This window comes from Pogona vitticeps, chromosome 6 (genome assembly GCF_051106095.1).
Source record: "Pogona vitticeps strain Pit_001003342236 chromosome 6, PviZW2.1, whole genome shotgun sequence".
Lineage (NCBI taxonomy): Eukaryota > Metazoa > Chordata > Lepidosauria > Squamata > Agamidae > Pogona > Pogona vitticeps.
The window spans coordinates 24,582,334-24,600,908 of NC_135788.1; the positions used below are offsets into that span (position 1 = coordinate 24,582,334).

The 18,575-nt window shown below is 37.8% G+C and overlaps 1 protein-coding gene across 5 annotated transcripts in view; it reads left to right on the top strand.

Annotated features, from left to right (window-relative positions):
• ANKIB1 (ankyrin repeat and IBR domain containing 1) overlaps nt 1-18,575 on the top strand; it is a 74,717-nt gene that overhangs the window by 51,066 nt on the left and 5,076 nt on the right. For 3 of the 5 annotated variants that reach the window (XM_020785248.3, XM_020785251.3, XM_078378692.1), the window contains 9 exons: nt 1,889-1,977; nt 3,859-3,989; nt 4,531-4,665; nt 5,778-5,864; nt 5,960-6,026; nt 8,977-9,122; nt 10,971-11,149; nt 12,623-12,674; nt 16,729-16,840. In XM_020785248.3, coding sequence (XP_020640907.2) covers nt 1,889-1,977; nt 3,859-3,989; nt 4,531-4,665; nt 5,778-5,864; nt 5,960-6,026; nt 8,977-9,122; nt 10,971-11,149; nt 12,623-12,674; nt 16,729-16,840 — 998 coding nt within the window. The remainder of the gene's footprint in view (nt 1-1,888; nt 1,978-3,858; nt 3,990-4,530; nt 4,666-5,777; nt 5,865-5,959; nt 6,027-8,976; nt 9,123-10,970; nt 11,150-12,622; nt 12,675-16,728; nt 16,841-18,575) is intronic. The other 2 variants (XM_020785250.3, XM_078378693.1) reach the window with 1 other exon arrangement.

The window sequence follows — 18,575 nt, forward strand, 5'->3', positions numbered from 1 at the left end:
TCTGGTTTTGATCTCACTTCCTTTTGGAAGTTCAGGACATAAAATTAATAGTGATGGGTATGCAGCAGCTCACTAATACACCTAGACTTCTGAATCTCTCTTTTTGTGTATATTTGTGTTTGTGTGTGTACTTGTGTACTAGCAAAAAAATAAAAGATGGATGAGAAACACTAGATTCAAGTAACTCTTAGTCCTATTTGTAATATATCAGAATTATTTTCCTTTACATGTTTTCCTTTGTGTTTCCTGTCACATGTCTGATGAACGTGAGGAAGAAAGTGATTCCTTTAGTTATCCTTTTTCATGCATTCTTTTACTCAGCAAGAAGGGGGTGAAAGCCTTATAATTTGATCCATAGAAAATTCCTTAAATTTTCTTTAGTACAAGTTTTTCTATGAACCTGTATTTCTAAAATTCTGCTAATTTTAGTTGTTATTTTGTATTCTGGATGTGTGGCAGATGTCTGAAACTATTTGTTGTATTTCCCATGAAAAAGAATGAGTCGTGATCAATTTGGCAGTTATATTGACACATCAACACCCAGGCACCATCTGGAAGCAGTGTATCTTCTGCTGCAAAAATTTGATTACCTTTCACTAGCAGTAATAATGTGGAAGGAGTCTGATCTGTGGGCTGTTCTCAACAACATAATTCTAATTGCTAATAGGAGACCATATTCAGTTAAACATAGACTGGGACAGAAAAGTAGAGGGAATATGTTCACTAGCTGTGTATTTGACAAAATATAGGACCAATCTTTGTCAGAAAATCTTCTTTTATTAAGTGAGGTTTCCCCAAGTTATAAGAAGGCCAAAAATGATTACAATTACAGATATTTCCTGTATCTTTATAATGTATCCAGGACAGTGGCTCTTCGGGATTTAAAGTTACTGGAGTATGAATGCTGGAATCCTTTTAGAGACCATTCACCCCTCTCTAGCTTGACAGTTAGCAACATGTAATACATGTGATACTTTAGAAGCTGCCTTCCATTTATTGAAATTTGACTTGCTGTTATAGGGAGAATAATTGAATATGCTTATTCCTAGCCATTGGCACAACTTTCTACCAGTCATAATCTTCTTTCCTAATGCCTGCTTTAGGTCTTGAGTTCCCCTATGAGGTCTGATCTGAGATGGAGGGAATTAATTGTTGCCGCAACATTTCTGAATAACCAGCCACGTTTTAAGCACTTCTTCTAGTTCCAGACAGTGGTCTATGATTGCTGGAGTCCTGAAAGGGGAGAATGACTGCTCTTGTGTTTCCACTCTTCAGGGAGCTGACTTATTTGTGAGACATAGAAAATGACAGCAGTTCTGCATGTGTGACATAGCGTGTCGTCTTATTCCACCAATGCCAAGAAACAGTTGTAATGCCATTCTCAAGTATTTCAGGAAATGGTAAATGTGTAGTAATAGGTGGATATAACTGCCTTCAACAGGACTTGGGAATCCTTACATTGGATTGATGTGTATTTATAAAGGAGGATGAGCATGTTTGAGAGAATACAGACCACTCTAAAAAGTTATTAGTTCTTAATTCAATATTCACCTAATTGAGTAAGTAATCTCTAAACCAATTCATTTCCAAGTATCCACAATCATCATTTGGAAACACAGAAGTTTTAATTAATAGCCACTGCAAATCATTGAGTATTAGAATTTCAGATTCATTTGTGTCTTGAGATGTCCTTTTGTGGTGGGGTGTCTTTAGTCTCTCCATCAGTTTATTTGGAAACATGAAAATATTAACAGAACATAATTGAAGTTTTGTATATCTAAATTTCCTAATTTCTGCTTTTCTGCTTTGATTAAAAGCTTGAATTCTAGAGTCAGTGGTTTTCAACAAAAGGAACAACCTTGTTTAAAGTCTTGGATTAATTTTTCAGGGAGTGTCTTGGCGAAGCACATGAACCTTGTGATTGTGAAACATGGAAAAATTGGTTACAGAAGATAACAGAAATGAAACCAGAAGAACGTAAGAATGGCTGTTATGATATTTTTCATTTAGCTTGTGTAAATTTTTTACGGTAGTATAATAAGGATTGTTGTGTACCATTAAGGAGAAATACCCTACAGTGTTATTTCCAGAACAGAAGGCTTGACTACATAATGGAAGTGTGCATGTGTGTAGGCACATATACTTCAAATTCAAGTCTTACAAGTTATGTAAAAGTGTAGTCACATATGCTTAAAATATAGGAAAATTGATCTTAAGCTTTAAGCAAATACTTCAGTCAAAAATACAGGACCAAAATGCAATAAAATATCTGAAATAATGTTTTAAGTTACATTCTTAAAAATATAGGGGCTTGTAACCTATAAAGAAAAGAATACATCTGTAAAACATCTAATTGAAAAACTAAAACATTAGAAACTTCAAAAACTGCAAAAGCTTTGTATTCTCAAAGGCTTTCACAGTCAGGATCTGATGGTTGTAGATTTTTTGGGCTGTCTGGCCATATTCTTGACGTTTTTCTTCCTAACGTTTCGCCAGTCTCTGTGGCCGGCATCTTCAGAGGACAAGAATCAGAACTCTGTGCTCTGGTGCAGTTTGTGGGATAGATGAGTATTTATAGCTGTGGGATCAGTTTTTGTCCTTTTTAGGAGATTGGGTGATTATGGTGATTAGCGTGTTTTTTGTTGTGGGTGTATTGTTGTGATAAGGGGAGAGATGATCTGTCACTGTAATTGATGGGTGTTGTTAGCTGGTCTTTTGTGTGCAGTGATCACTGGTCCACAGAGACTGGCGAAATGTTAGGAAGAAAAACCTCAAGAACACGGCCAGATAGCTCGAAAAACCTACAACAACCATACAAAAGCTTTCTTAAAAATGCATGAAGAAATATCAAAGTTCTGATAGTAAGAAAATATAAAATGAAATGCATTTCTGAGCCTTTAAACATGTTTAGAACACACAGAGGAATAAACATTTTAAATCGAAGGTCACACAGCCTATTAAATTCTGAGGAGGAAATCTCAGTGTTTATTTTCTGGAGCCACTTCCTTATCTGTTTCCTTGAATAAGATGTCTCTTGCAGCTGTTGCTTCTCACTCACTGATTAAAATGTGAGGAAAATGCCTATTTATATTCTGTTTATCTAACTTGCTAGGAAGTAGTGTTTCACACCCACACCCACTTCCAAGCAACAATTATTTAGTTTCTCCAGTTCCCAGCATCCATGACAGCTAAGAAGCAGAGAAATAAACAACATGCATGCACAAAAACAGTTAATTGCTTGTATTTACACCATTTACCCATCAGATGTCAGTGCTTAGTCTTTTCATATCTCTTTGTGTATAGTGGAAATAAAACGAAATAGGTGGTTGCCAAATAATTGTTACTGAATTTGGGGACTTTGCTTGCTGGAGTGGTTCATTGTTTTAAGAACACTTAATGTTTTCATGCCACAAGTTTAAAAGTACGCAATTTTCTTTAACTCCCTCCCCCAAAATTGTTCTAATATTCTTACACAATGTATCAACTTCAATAGGTTTATAAAGAAATTATATTTTAAATGTTTTCACTCTTTAAGAAAAACTCAGCATGAGATACAGTAGCTGAAATCCTGTTGCACAGCCCTGCATGCACAGTGGAAATGGCATTAGCAGCAGAAGCAGATTGCTGATGATTAAAGGCGTCCTTTGGTGATTTTAGGGTACATGTGACTCACCAGAGGAACCCTTTAGTCAGCAGTGATTTCCCTCGTTTTTCCCACTGCACACATGGTGCTGTACAATAGGTTTTCACCCAATATACTTAAGAGTAGTCAGATTACATAAACATTCAAACTGACTTACTTTTAACACAGCATTATGAATAGAAAGCCTCATATTTTCTGTTTTTCCCTCTTGAAAGTTGTGGGAGTTAGTGAAGCTTTTGAAGATGCTGCCAACTGCTTGTGGCTACTTACAAACTCCAAACCATGCGCCAATTGCAAATCTCCAATTCAAAAGAATGAAGGATGCAACCATATGCAGTGTGCAAAGGTAAATGAAGACTTTTGACAAAATGATGTAGTTCTCAAAAATATTAGGAACAGTATTTTGTTCATTTTCAAAAACAAGCTTCTGTGACCTACTCTGATGTGTCTTCTAATCTGAGAGTATTTTTCATTTATATCACTCAAAGTTCCCTCAGACTTCTATTGTCCAATTCATATAGGTAACTTCACCATTTAGGATGCTAAACATATAGGTAGTATGTGGACAGCCCTTCAGACTCTGTACTACTTACAGCTACATATGAACATAACAAAACATACATTGAGGGGTATATATAGTCTCCACATAGGCATTGAAAAATGGTGTTTAACTCAGTCGGTCCCTTTCATAGTCTTAACAAAAATGGACTCTTTGAAGCTGCTCTTGTGCTTAAAGGGAAATGCCCTTTGTTTTGTCAATATTACCCATTAAGTTCAGAGAACAGTGCAATGAAAATATGTATGTGGTTGTAATGTTTTAGATCTCATTGCAGATAGATCTTTGATAGAACCAATTTAAGAAATTAGGTTTGTTTTTCCCTTTCAAGTGTAAATACGACTTCTGTTGGATTTGCCTTGAAGAATGGAAGAAGCATAGTTCTTCCACTGGAGGTTATTACAGATGTACTCGTTATGAAGTAATTCAGCATGTAGAGGAACAATCTAAGGAAATGACAGCAGAGGTAAGAATCTGAATAATTGTGGGGAGAAAGATATTTTTCTCTAAATCTTTCAAATCTATAATCATTAATTTATTTGTGATTTTTAAAATCTTCTTTCAAGCCTTTTAATATTAGACATTTCCAAATGTACTTGCTGTGATAATCACTCTGTCCTCGCGCCCCTAGCATACATCTCTCATATATGGCTTCATGTTTCACTCAGAAGTACTATATATATATTTTCATGGAGTGCAAAATGCTAATAAGTGTCTCTTGTAATTTGTGAGTAGGTGTGGCTGTGGAAACGTGTTGTTCCCTTTATTCGAAAACTTATTTTAGAGAAATAATCATTATTGTATCAAAATGCTTCCTTGTTGCTATAAATAGGTACATATTCTTAAAGTAATACTAATCTATATGTTTTGTTTTGGCAAATAGTGCTAAAATGTACTCTTTTATGAACAATTTAAGATTCTGTGGTGTTCAGGATAAACAGTGAAGTCTGGTTCATGTTGTCTGTCACTTTCCTAGTAGCATGAAGCTTGTGTTCAACCCACAGAGGTTGATCTCCATATCGATCTTAGATCATAGGCACTGTGATTTCCCAAATACATTGAGAAGTCATTGTGATCATGCAGATTGTAAAGATTGTAACAGTACAAATAAGCTTGTGGTTCATTCCCAAGGTGCTACTGAAGGTTGCAAAAGCAGCATCTTCAGGCAGCCATGGCCCTGCATGCTCTTGCGATACTCATTTGAGGACTATCCACCAGTGGAAAGTAATGTGTCATTTTAGAATTAATTAGAAAATAAGTGGGACAATAGAAAATGAGTCCATAAACAGAATGGACTTAAGAATGGTAAAATATCATTGTACTATATCTGGAGTTCCTTTGATTCAAAGATACTACACAAAATTGAACAAAAGTTCATTCTCACACTTTTCAGTTTTGTAAATTGTATTCTGGATGGCTTATATGTTCAAGATGTATTAATCGCCACACCATTTGTGAATAAAATTCTATTATTCACTTTGTCAGTGTTGCACATTTGCTTATGTTTATGAGTATTAAACTCATTTCTGTCTAGTAAATTGTTAATTTTTTCTTCTTTATTTCTAACTTATTTTTCAGGCTGAAAAGAAACATAAAAGATTTCAAGAACTTGATAGATTTATGCACTATTACACAAGGTTTAAGAATCATGAGCTCAGCTATCAGGTATGGTTCCAAATATTTCTGTAATGTTATTTTCCAGCTTTATTAGTACAAAATATTTGGTTTATCATTTTTTTATGATCTCTCCATATTTTTAGTTAGAACAGCGCCTTCTCAAAACAGCCAAAGAAAAAATGGAGCAATTGAGTAGAGCTCTAAGTGGACGTAAGTTTGTCAATATATTGCTGAAATCTAGTAATGTAAAGTTACACCATGTAAGACTGATAACTTCAAATGTGGCCATTTTGGCGCGAATTAAAAATGTTCTGGTTATCCTCCCTCTCACAATGGTTCTGAAGCCCTTGTGATCTCTTTTGTTCCAATTTCCAAAAATTAACACCACTGGAAAGATTATGCTGCTGTGTGTGTCTTTCTTTTCTGAGGAGCACCCCTCCATTGTCATAATGCAGGATACTTTCAGGTTGATCTCCATTCATATCCAACAAAAAGAATGCTGTTAAAAGATAAAACAGCTAGTAATTTATGAAGAAAAGTGGAGCTACTGAACTAGAGAACTTCATTGTTAGATTAGAGTAGGCATCATTCAGTCTCGAGAGACTATGGTAACGTACTCTGTATGGAGGACTTGGAACAGCGTCTAGCTGAGAAGGACAATTCGAAAGTGACAATCCCTTCCACACTGACGACAAATACAATCTGTCCCCTGTCCAGCTCCCTGATTTTGCTGATTTCGGGACTGCCTCTTTGCCTCAGGCTGCTCAACAACTGCCTCTTTAAATTGGGAGAGGCCTTGATGCACCGCCTGCTCAGATGTCAAGGTTTCCCATCTGTTGAGGGCCATTTCTAAGGCCTTCAGATCCCGTTTGCAGATATTCTTTTATCACAGCTGTGGTCTCCCTCTAGGGTGATTTCCCTGCACTAATTTTCCATACAGGAGATCTTTTAGAATCTGACCATCAGCCATTCTCACAACATTCCCAGGCCAACGTAGATGTTGCTGTTTCAGCAATGTATACATGCTAAAAATTCCAGCTCGTTCTAGGACTACTGTATTTGGAACTTTGTCGTGCCAGGTGATACCAAAAATGCGTCAGAGACAACGCATATGGAAGGTGTTCAGGTTCCTCTCCTGCCATGCACAAAGGGTCCAGGACTCACTGCACTACAAGAGTGTGCTCAGAACACAGGCTCTATAAACCTGGATCTTGGTATATGCCGTCAGCTTCTTATTGAGCCATATTCTCTTTGTGAGTCTAGAGAACATGGTAGCTGCTTTGCCAGTGCGTTTATCCAGCTTGACATCTAGGGAGAGAGTGTCAGAGATCGTTGAGCCAAGGTACACAAAGTCATGAACAACCTCCAATTCTTGCGTGAAGATGGTAATAGAGGGAGGTGAGTCCATGCCCTAGCCCATGACTTGTGTTTTCTTCAGGCTGATTATTAGTCCAAACTCTTGGCAGGCCTTGCTAAAATGATACATGAGTTGTTGGAGGTCTTCAACAGATTGGGCAACAATGGCTGCATCATCAGTGAAGAGGAAGTCCTGCATGCATTTCAGTTGGACTTTGGTCTTCGTTCTCAATCTAGAGAGATTAAAGAGCTTTCCATCTGATCTAGTCTGGAGAAAGACACTTTCTGTTGCAGTTCCAAAGGCGTGCTTTAGCATGACAGCAAAAAAGATCCCAAACGGTTGGCGGGAGGACACAGCCCTGTTTCACTCCGCTTCGGATGTCAAAGGGATCTGATATTGAGCCATCAAAAAGTACAGTGCCCTTCATTTCCTCATTTCCTCTGCTGACCTAGAGAACTTCACTGTGCCTATCGAAGTTCTATATATGAAAGATGAAACCACTGAAAGATGAAACCACTGTTTTTGCTCTTCAGCAAGATATATTGATTTGGATTGAGATAGTTGAAATCAGTGTGAAAAATTAAAAATCCCATTGGTTTTAATATAAACTAAATGTGGCTGACTTACTGTGGATCCAAATCAATAACCAGGATCCTATTGATTATTTACCCCAGCATAAGTCCAATAGTGTACACAATAGCGTAGTGGTGAGTTACTATTAGTTAGCAGGTTGCCAGTTGTATTCTACATCATGTGCTAGTTGCATGTCTGGACACATGACCAGGAATCCAAATACTGTACAGTAGTGACTCATTAACTAGCAGAAATTCATTGTTGTGATTTATACTATTTTCACTTATGCTGGCATAAGTAATAGGAATCTGGCCAGTTGTATTTTATATGGATCAACATCTCTTAGTTTTGGGTCTCTTTTTAAAATAATCAAACAGTTTATCCTGGATAGATTACAATTGCTGAATGTCCAAAATTATCTTCCTCAAATGCAGAAGCCTAGAATGCTTCTTTCATTTGCAAGTCGGGTTCCAGTTTTGTGATTGGAGGCTCTGTGTGTGTGTGATATTTTTATATACTTAATTCTTTTTTAAAAATTTTGACTTCTTAATTATCAAATTCTTAAAAGAATGAAAAGTAGTTAACATAGTTACCTTGAGGCAAAATCCGGAGCTGGAGTCTCGGAGGCAGTTTGTGCCATTCTGGCAACTCCTGCGACGTCGCTGGAACCAGTTATATTGGCTCTTGCCTTTCCATTGGACGATTTCAGCGACGTGGAGAGGGGGGATTTGCTGCTTGTATAACAGCCTATCTTCCATATTATTTTACCGAGGCTTCGTGCTCTGGAGAGGACACTCCAGCTTCGCATACATCAGGGAGCTGGACAGGGGACAGATTGTATTTGTCTTCAGTATGGAAGGAATTGTCACTCTCAAATTGGCCTTCTCAGCCACTCTAGACGCTGTTCCAAGTCCTCTATTCAGAGCACATTACCATAGACTCTCAAGCTTAATCAAGTTAACATGCATTTTGAGTTGCTAATGAAAGTGGGAAATCAAGAATCTGAGTGCCACAACGCAGTGTTATTGGCATAGAAATCAAGTGGTCTTGTTGTAGATGAGGGGTTTTTTTTTTTGTATTTTAGGTCTAGTTTGTGATGTATTGAGAAATAGATCTGATTTTGCACAAATATAACATTTAGTGTAGAAAAAATCCTACTGTCATTAAAAGTCATAACATCACTAAATGAGAAATCAAACACTGTTCACAATGCTTGAACTTCTCTTCCAGCTGAAGGAGGTTGCCCAGATACTACATTCATTGAAGATGCGGTACATGAACTCCTCAAAACCCGACGTATCTTGAAGTGTTCTTACCCATATGGGTTCTTTCTAGAACCAAAAAGCACAAAGAAAGAAATATTTGAACTCATGCAGGTAAACATGCACTTGTGGCTTCTACTGCTTTTAATTTTGTGCAGCTTACTAGCTGTGTGTATTAAATTGATTTTTCACTTATGCTTTCTTCCCAGTAATTTCCTTTAGGATTGCATACTTATGGCATGCCTCAACAAAATATGGGTGCATATAAATCCCATTGGCTCCAGTAAAAGGTTTCTGTCATGGAAATGAATAATTCTTAAAAATGCTTGACTTGGATAGATTGTGTCACTTTGGTGAAGGAGTTATCCATTCTAGGAGTTGTAACAGTGCCCAATAATGATCTGCTGAAGGCACTGTAAATGTCCATTCTTACTCTTGACATCTTGTTGCCTGCTGAGAATGGAAAGTGAGATTCTGAGAACAGGAGTCTGACCTTGGAATCTTCAAGTGTTAGCTTTCGAGCACTCGTCCCCAACCTTGGGTAACCCAAGAGTTCTTGGACTGCAGCTCCCAGAAACCCTGTCCAGCATAGCTGGTGGTTAAGGCTTCTGGGAACTGTAGTCCAAGAACACCTGGATTACCCAAGGTTGGGGACCAATGCTCTAAAGCAGTGGTTCTTAACCTTTGTTACTCTGATGCTTTTGAACTGCAACTCCCAGAAACCCCAGTCAGCACAGCTGGTGGTGAAGGCTTCTGGGAGTTGCAGTCCAAAACTCCTGAGAAACCCAAGGTTAAGAACCAGTGCTCTAAAGTTTAGAGCACTGGTTCCCAACCTTGAGTTCCCAGATGTTCTTGGACTAAAACTCCCAGAAGCCTTCACCACTTAGCTGTGCTGGCCAGGATTTCTGGGAGTTGTAGTCCAAGAACATCTGGGGACCCAAGGCTGGGAACCACTGCTTTAGAGCGTGATTATATTTGGGTTAATGTGTGTCAATGTTAGATGCACTACTTAGTCATGTTAAAGGGACAACGCTTGGAAAAGTTACTGGCCAAAATCTTGATCTTTAGAGTAATGTCACAACTAGAGTAGGCCCATTGAAGCATTGGAGCCTAGAAAGGAATTGACTCACCAAATCCTTAATGATTCAGTGAGCATACTCTAGTTGCTAAGCAACTGGATTTCAGCCATTGAGTTAGTCTGCATCTCTCAGACTCACCAGAGGCCATGCTGGTTGGAGCATCTGAGAGGAATTGTAAAAAAATAACTTTTTCAAGCTCTGCAAGCAGGAGTTGTGAGAATGTGCCCATGATAGGAGAGGAGCATGAAGCATATGACCCTTTGTGTTACTATTTATTCCATAATCATAGTTGATGACAGGTTTGCTATATCCACAGTAGTTCAAACAGTATATACTTTAACATGCTTAATTATACAAAGATAATTAAAGCTTTTAATATGCCTTCAGAGAACCCATTTTTATTACACCTACCAAGTACATATCTGATGCTGAGGGCAAGGTCTCCTCAAACTGTTTCTTACTGCTGAAATCTGATAGCAGGATACATTATGCTAACATTGGACAGGTACTAGAAACTATGAGATAATCCCCACTTGGCCATGGAAACTCAGTGGGGGAGTAGAACTGGTATAACCACTTCTTAAATATCTCACTTACCTTGAAAGCCCTATTAGGGCCGCTGTAAGTCAGTTCTGACTTAATGGCACAGAACATATACAGTATGCACAAGTTTGGATACCCAAGGTGGTGTGGTGGATAGAGTGATGGACTAGGACTCTGGAGACCAGATTTCAGATCACCATTGGCCATGGAATCTCACTGGGGGAGTGCAGTGGTAAAGCCAGTCCTTATACAACTCACTTACCTTGAAAGCCCTGTTAGGTTCTGACTTAACAGCACATAACTAACAGAAGTTGACAAGGGCACTGCTTTTGTATTATAGACAGATCTTGAAATGGTGACAGAGGATCTTGCTCAGAAAGTAAACAGGCCTTACCTTCGAACTCCTCGTCATAAAATTATTCGTGCTGCCTGCCTTGTACAGCAGAAGAGACAAGAGTTCTTGGCATCTGTGGCCCGGGGAGTTGCTCCAGCAGATTCTCCAGAAGCTCCAAGGCGCAGGTAACCTGATCATAGCAGCTTTGCATACTCAAAGAGACTCATTTTTAGCCACCAATTCTGGTAAGCCCGCCTAACTAACTAGTTTGCTTATAGAGATAAAACTAGTAAGTTTGTTTTGCAGAATTCATTTTTAAAATTTAATTTCACAACTTTTTACATTGTAATATGAGGACATTTTATATATGTTCCAGGTGGCAAGAGGTGTCTTTGCAGGGCAGAATACTGAAATAATTTATGTTTCAGTTAGTGTGATTTGTGTTTATGAAAAATATGCAGCATGTAAAAGCTACATCTTGAATTGTGAAGGGTACAAGAGACTAGAGCTTTATGCCTTAACTCCACTTAAGTTGGACATGTTAGATGTTCCAGTTAAGTTACTAAGGAATAAGTATTGCTGTGAGACAGTGAAAGTTTTGCACTAAAATGAGAAATAAATGTTAGCAACAAAGTAACAATCCATCATTATTCTGGTATTGGAATTCTACATGAAAGATGCTGCATAATGCTGTTAGTGAAACTGAGAAAGCTACGTACATTTTCGGTTAAACTGGCAAAATATAAATCCAAAATATTAGATTATTTCACATTTGAACGTATTTGGGGAAGCATGATTCAAGTACTATCTTTTTCATTTTTATAACTTATGTACTTTTTAAACTGAAAAATTAATACTTTCTCTGAGCCTGTTCAAATACCAACTTTACGGCTAATGTGTTTGAGTCAACTTTTGCTATTTGAGCAAAATATAGTTCTAAAATAGAAAACCTACAAACCTGAACATTTTCATTGTCTCCAGGTCAAAAATTCAAATGTCTTAAGTTATGGGTAGAAACATACAAATGGTTGAAGATGAAGTGAAAATTTAGGAGATGATGGGCCTCTATTTTGTCATAGTTAAATACATAACATTTTTTTATAATGAGTGTGCCAAGTTTGATTAACATACCGTTTCCCCGAAAATAAGACCTAACCTGAAAATAAGCCCTAGTATGATTTTTCAGGGTGCTCGTAATATAAGCTCATAATATACTCCAAAAATAAACCCTAGCTAAGTGAAACCCCGCCCTCCACCATTGTGCAGCAACCAGAAAACATGACATGACAATATTTGAATAAATGTAGATTGTTGTACATGAAAAAAATCCCCTGAAAATAAGCCCTAATGCATGTTTGGAGCAAAAATTAATATAAGACCCTGTCTTATTTTCAGGGAAACACAGTTCTAGTCTAATAGTATATCTCTGTTTCTTATATTATCATATTTTAAATGAAATATCTATTAATCTAAATAGGTAACATTTAATTTTAAAAAGTGGTTTAGACAAGTAATTCTAGCAGTGTTACACTTTTTATGTCTTTTAAGACTAATAATATCAAATAATGTTTAAGTTATTTTTCTTCTTAGTTCTCCGTGTGGAAGGAGAGCTGTTTGTATTTTATTCTGTTCTCCAATAACATCTTTTTAATTTATAGCTTTGCTGGTGGAACATGGGATTGGGAATATTTAGGATTTGCATCTCCTGAGGTAATTTTTGTCACTTTTAATTACGTGTATTTGCATATTGTGGTAGTGGTGAAATTTTACTCTGCATGATTAGCTTTCTAATACTCCTGCAAACCATACCAAGGTTTGCAAGGTCTAGATGAGCTTTCTGGTTTTGTTGCTTTACAACTGAAGGAAATATATTTAACTCTTGTACTTTATTGTGGCTATGCAGGGGTTGGATCACTGTCCTCAGAGGGTTTATAATGTGGTTTCCTGGTATGCTAGCTCTGCTTAGTTGTAGGAGAAAGAGAGTGATGATATTCAGACCTTAGGTAGCATTCTTATTTCTATTAAGTGAGCAAATATTATATACCTTCTTTCATGTTCTAAGAAAAAGAGGCCATGTATTTATTTATTTATTTGATTTATACCCCGCCCATCTAGACCAATGGTCTACTGTAGGCGGTACACATGTCATGGGCAGGGCATCCTAGTCAGCAGTGCAGAACTAAATTGGCTCCAGAATCAAGGCCAGCACTTAGCTCTGACATCCTTAGTGTAGGTGAAGTGTTTCCATTTTCTTTTGATGTCTATTTTATTGGCTATAATCTTGCACCCACTTATAGGTATTTATGTCTCTTTCATTTCAGTGAAATTGAAGTGGCTTTCCACTTGTAGCAATGTATTAGATCTTATTTGCATGGGGACTTTACCATAAATTTGTCTTGAAATAACAAACAAGAGAAGTAACTGTATACATTCAGCTGTTATGTTTAAAGCTGTCTAAAACATACCACAAGTTTTTACTTTTACATTGTGTCCCCAGTGCAACCTGTGTGTGTTTCTCTTGTACAGTGGAACCTCTATTTCCGAACGTTCCTACCTATGAACAATCCAACTTACTAACAGCTCTGTTCGCAAAATTTTGCTTCTACTTATGGAGCTCCAAGATACGAACGAAAAAAGACAGGGGAAAAGGGCAGGAAATTTAAACTTGCTAACCGTTGGTGGCGAAGAGGCTTTCGCCCCAACGGTTAGGAAAAGGGAGGCTTAGCCTCCCAGGGGTCCCCCGCCACCGGGATCACCGCCATCAGAGACCTCCCGGGGGTCCCCCGCCGCCGCGATTGCCGCCACTGGAGACCACCTGGGGGTTCCCCGCCGCGATGACCGCCATTGGAGACCTCCCGGGGGTCCCCCACCGCCGTGATTGCTGCCTTTGGAGGCCCTGGTAGACCAGGCTGGCCAGGAGAAGGTCTATTTTGGGGTGGGGAAGCCCTGGGAGGCCTCTGAAGGTGGCGGCGGGGGACCCCCAGGAGGTCTCTGATGGCGGCGTTTTTTTTTTTTTTTTTTTTTTGCAGTCCTAGTGTGGGACTTGCTCTTTTTTTGGTATTTTTTTCTTCGGCCGGAATGGATTAATCAGTTTTCCTATGAGAAATGGAGCTTTCCTATGGGAAATGGAGCTTCTACTTACGAACATTTCAACTAACAAACACCTTCTGGGACGGATTAAGTTTGTAAGTAGAGGTTCCACTGTGTTAAGATACTTAAGAAATTTTCCACATGTGATATATTATATTTGAAATTATGGAGGAATTGTGTTAAGTGTGTTGGTTATTGTATAGTGTGCTTTTCTAACTTTGTAGCTCAAATAGAATATGAATACACAATGAAATTCTGTCTATGCAGATAGGACAGTCCAGATACCCCAGCCTAATTTGTCAAATACAAGCATAGGATAGAGTGAACCAAAATGAAACAAATATAAAATTAAGACTGTAAACAACCCCCCAAGAAGTATTACTTGGTGCCATGGATAATGATATAGATCACCATTTACATCAACATTTATTTCCACATTGTTGTTTGTACTGTATTTTAAAAGAGCTAGACACACATTCATGTACATGGTTGCCTTTTAAAAAACCATGTTCATCAGTATATTTCCTTTATTGCTGCTAGATAGCACTTTGCTTGCAAAAACATAGTTTGCTTTTATAGGCAAATTGGCTTCCCTGCATTTTTCCATTTTTGCAAAAATGTTTTGTTCCTCATACTTAAATGTTTATAATAAATGTATTAATTATAATAAAAGGTGAGTAATACATACTTGCAAGTAATGCGGGGCCTGCTACATTAGTCTTATAAGTGAGGTGAACAATTTTTCCTTGATATGGTAGCTACTTTTTATGAAAGCCATATCAATGTAGAATCTAGAGGATCAAATAATAACCTCATGCACATTGGGTCAGAATCCAGCTAAGCTTTAGTTTTAGAAAGAAAACTATGAAGTGACTGAATTCCCAGCATCAGACAAAAGATTGAGCCAGTGCTCTTGTCACTGACCAGGATCAAACATATATTTTTAAGAAGTTCATCTAAGCTATCCCCATGTAGTTTGTGGTAAAATTGGTACAGTACTGCCTCCAGACATGGAATTTCCATTCTTAAGTATTAGAGTTCAGCATATTGGCTGAAATCCTTTTGTGCCATTAAATGAGCAGCATGGCTTTTAGGAACAAAGTGCAATAAGTTAAGAAATCTCTGAAGATATCTGTTTCATGCCATCTCAGGAAATTCGGTATGTAACAGATACTGTTTATGAAGATTTTTTAACTTACGGTGATTCACATCTAAACGTTATGCTGTTTACATAACTGCACAAAAGGATTTCAGACATTGATATCGGTTTCTATATTTCATGAGTCTGTTTAGTGATTTGAAACAAAAACAAACAAAAAAATCCTCCTCTTGTCTCTTCCTCCATGAACGATCTTGAGAAATGGGAAACTTCCTTTCCAGTTGGCTGTGGAGAGGCAAGGAGAGGAAGTATTCCAACTCTTTTTAATTGTTGCTAATCGACACAGCACAGCACTTTTTAAAAAAATCCTTTTCAAAGTATCAGTGATACATTATCAACAATTAGAAAAGCAATACTTCCTCTCCCTTTTCTTCTGCAGGTAAGCAGCCTTCAGGAAGCTTCCAATTTCTTAAGATCGTTGAGCAGTTTCAGCAAAGGGAAAGCCAGGCACATAGGAGCCCCTGAGAGACTCAAATAGGTGTGGTTAGACATTGATCAGGGGTGGGCTGGTTCACAATGGAATGTGTCATGTGGTTGGTGGGAAACCAAACCAACCCAAACCAAACTAAGACTGGTATTTCTGTATCCAAAGTCATTTAGAGCTTCTGCTTATGATAAAGAACTTACTAGGACAGTTAACTGCAGTTTATAATTTAAGAAAGTATACTTGCTAAATACCATACAGATTCTTTGGTCAGCTAAAAACTAGTATCTTAGAAATATGTTCTATTTGTAGAAAGTACCTGAAGCAGGTACTTTTTATTTTTTTTAGCATTCTTCAACAGGATACATGATGAGGCAGTGCTTTTGCCTAGGGATCTAGCAAAAAGCCTCATAATGTTAGCCAACAATTACAAAAGTTATGCACATGCTTTGTTTCTTAAATCCATGCTTAAATCCTTTAAATAAAATAAATAGGCTTTGGAATTTTTACAATAAGACTTTGCATACAAGGTACTAATAGCTTTATAGTCTTTTTAGTATAATTTACTACTTCAGCAAATACCTTTGTAATGTGTTGCGCACATCCCCATCCCTATTTATAAAAAGCTTGCATGGTGTAACCCAGAGGTGGGCAGAAGGTGGATCTTTATCTACTGGGAGATGTTTGGGTTGACTATAGTAGATTGGCAAGGATTTATAACTCCCTATTCTTGTGTCATAATAGGAGCAACAAAATGACTCGCTCAAGCCTAAATTAAACTGGTGAGATAAAAGAAAACTTAATTTAACAAAGAGTGGATTTTTGTGTGGGCTCAGAATTCTGTACTGCTAAGTGAATTTCTTATGTCACCTTACAGTTTATGGATCTCAGAGTTCAAGTAAAATATTATATTCCTTAATGCAGGTTCTGAAGTCTTGCCCACCTCTGGTGTAGGCTATTTATGTGTTATGAAAACAAGTGATTTTATAATGCATAAAATCACAGCATTTTTTCTTTAAATGTGCTGCTTGTTATGCTCCAAAAATATTATTGCATGCTCCCCTGTATTTTATAACGTTTGGTTTATGCAGGAATATGCTGAATTTCAGTATCGGAGGAGGCACAGACAGCGTCGACGTGGAGAAATGCACAGCCTACTTAGTAATGCTCCAGACCCTGATGACCCTAGTGAGAGCACTCTGGGTGAGGTTTTGCACATGGCGGGAGGTTTTTTTTTCTTTTATAGAGGATTTCAGTGCCACTGTAGGTTACTTGAAACTTGAAATCTTTCTTCAAGCAAATTATTTGTTATTGTTTGATTCATCACTTTAAAACAACAGAGCTGAAAGGGACCCTACAGATCATCAAGTCTAGTAGCCCTATTGAGGAGGCACCGTGGATAATCAGACTCTGGCTCTGCAGCCACATAAGAAAATGTTCTGAACATGACAAAATAATAAATATCCATGTGTAGACTAGCTGAAGGCATATTGATGACATTTCATGAACTTTGGGCTATTTAACACCCAAGTGTTTTTTCCAAGGAGACTGCTTGCTTAGATTCTGAAACACAGTCTTGAAAAAGAAGCTAAAGTATTGGCCTGAAAATGTCCCATGAGAATAACCATGGCTTTTACTGTATATGGAGCAAGAAATACTCATCCTGGATTCCAAAAAGAAAGAGGCACTTGAGATCATATTGCAAATATCTGCTGGCTACTGGAGTACACAAAAAAATATCAGAAGATCAGTCTATGCCAGTCGTTTTTAAGTCGTGACCCCCTTTTATAACAGCCAAGTAACCTGCAACTACGACCACCATGTTTGCATAAAAAGGCATTTTTAATGGAGTAAGGTCATCCCTTCTCAGAAAGTAGAGGCCTCTTTCTCCACCAAAAGTCCTGTTTTTCATACATACACATACCTGCTAACTTTAATATCCTGCTCCGAAAAGTCAAGTAAGAAATTATTTAAGAGCTACAATACATATAAGGCGACCCACAACCCTGTCCCTGAGAAAAAAGCTTTGTGACCCCTAGGCTGGGAAATACAGGTTTGTGCTTTATAGACAATAGCCAAGCCTTTGACTGTGTGGATCATGAGAAACTATGGGTTGTTCTGAAAGAATAGGGTGTGCCTTAGCACTTGATTGCCTTCATATGCAACCTATATTGTGGACAAGAAGTTACCATTAGGACAGAATATGGAGAGACAGAATTGCCTATAGGCAACAGAGTGAAACAAGGGTGCATTTTGTCCCCTTATCTGTTCAATCTGTGCACATAACATGTCATATGGAAATCCAAACTAGATTCAGATGAAGATAAGAGTGAAAATTGATGGAAAAAACATCAGTAATGTAAGATATGCAGATGATAGCCATCTTACCGGCAGAAAGCAGCAATCACTTGAAACTGTTAGTGAAAATGAAAGAAGCAAGTTTCAAGCAGGACACTGCAGTTGAACATCCAGTCCCCAGCAGTCCCCACCTCAGTTTTGGACTTTGTGATAGGAACTACCTACTCTTGACTACTTACCTTGAGATAATTCACTGCCTAAACTTTTGTGGCTGGTGTTCTTGCCGGTGGAAATACATAATAGAATTCTAGCCAGTGCCTTTCAAGTCTTTGAATGTTAGGCATTGACAGGAGTAAAGGGTTTAATTTGAGCTTTTGGATATGGTTCCCTCTTGCAGATTATACTGAAAACCAGTCAGATGGTTTTCTCTTGGTATAGAAAAAGTATATTCACTGCTCTTTGAAGTGGTCTATTTCAACTGTGACATATTATTAGGTTACTTGGTATTTTTTAAAACTGCCTTATACCAGTTCAGACTATTTCCCTGTCTAGTCTAATATGTGGAAAACAGTGGAAGACAGGAGGGCCTGGCATGCTCTGGTCCATGAGGTCATGAAGAGTCGGACACAACTTAACGACT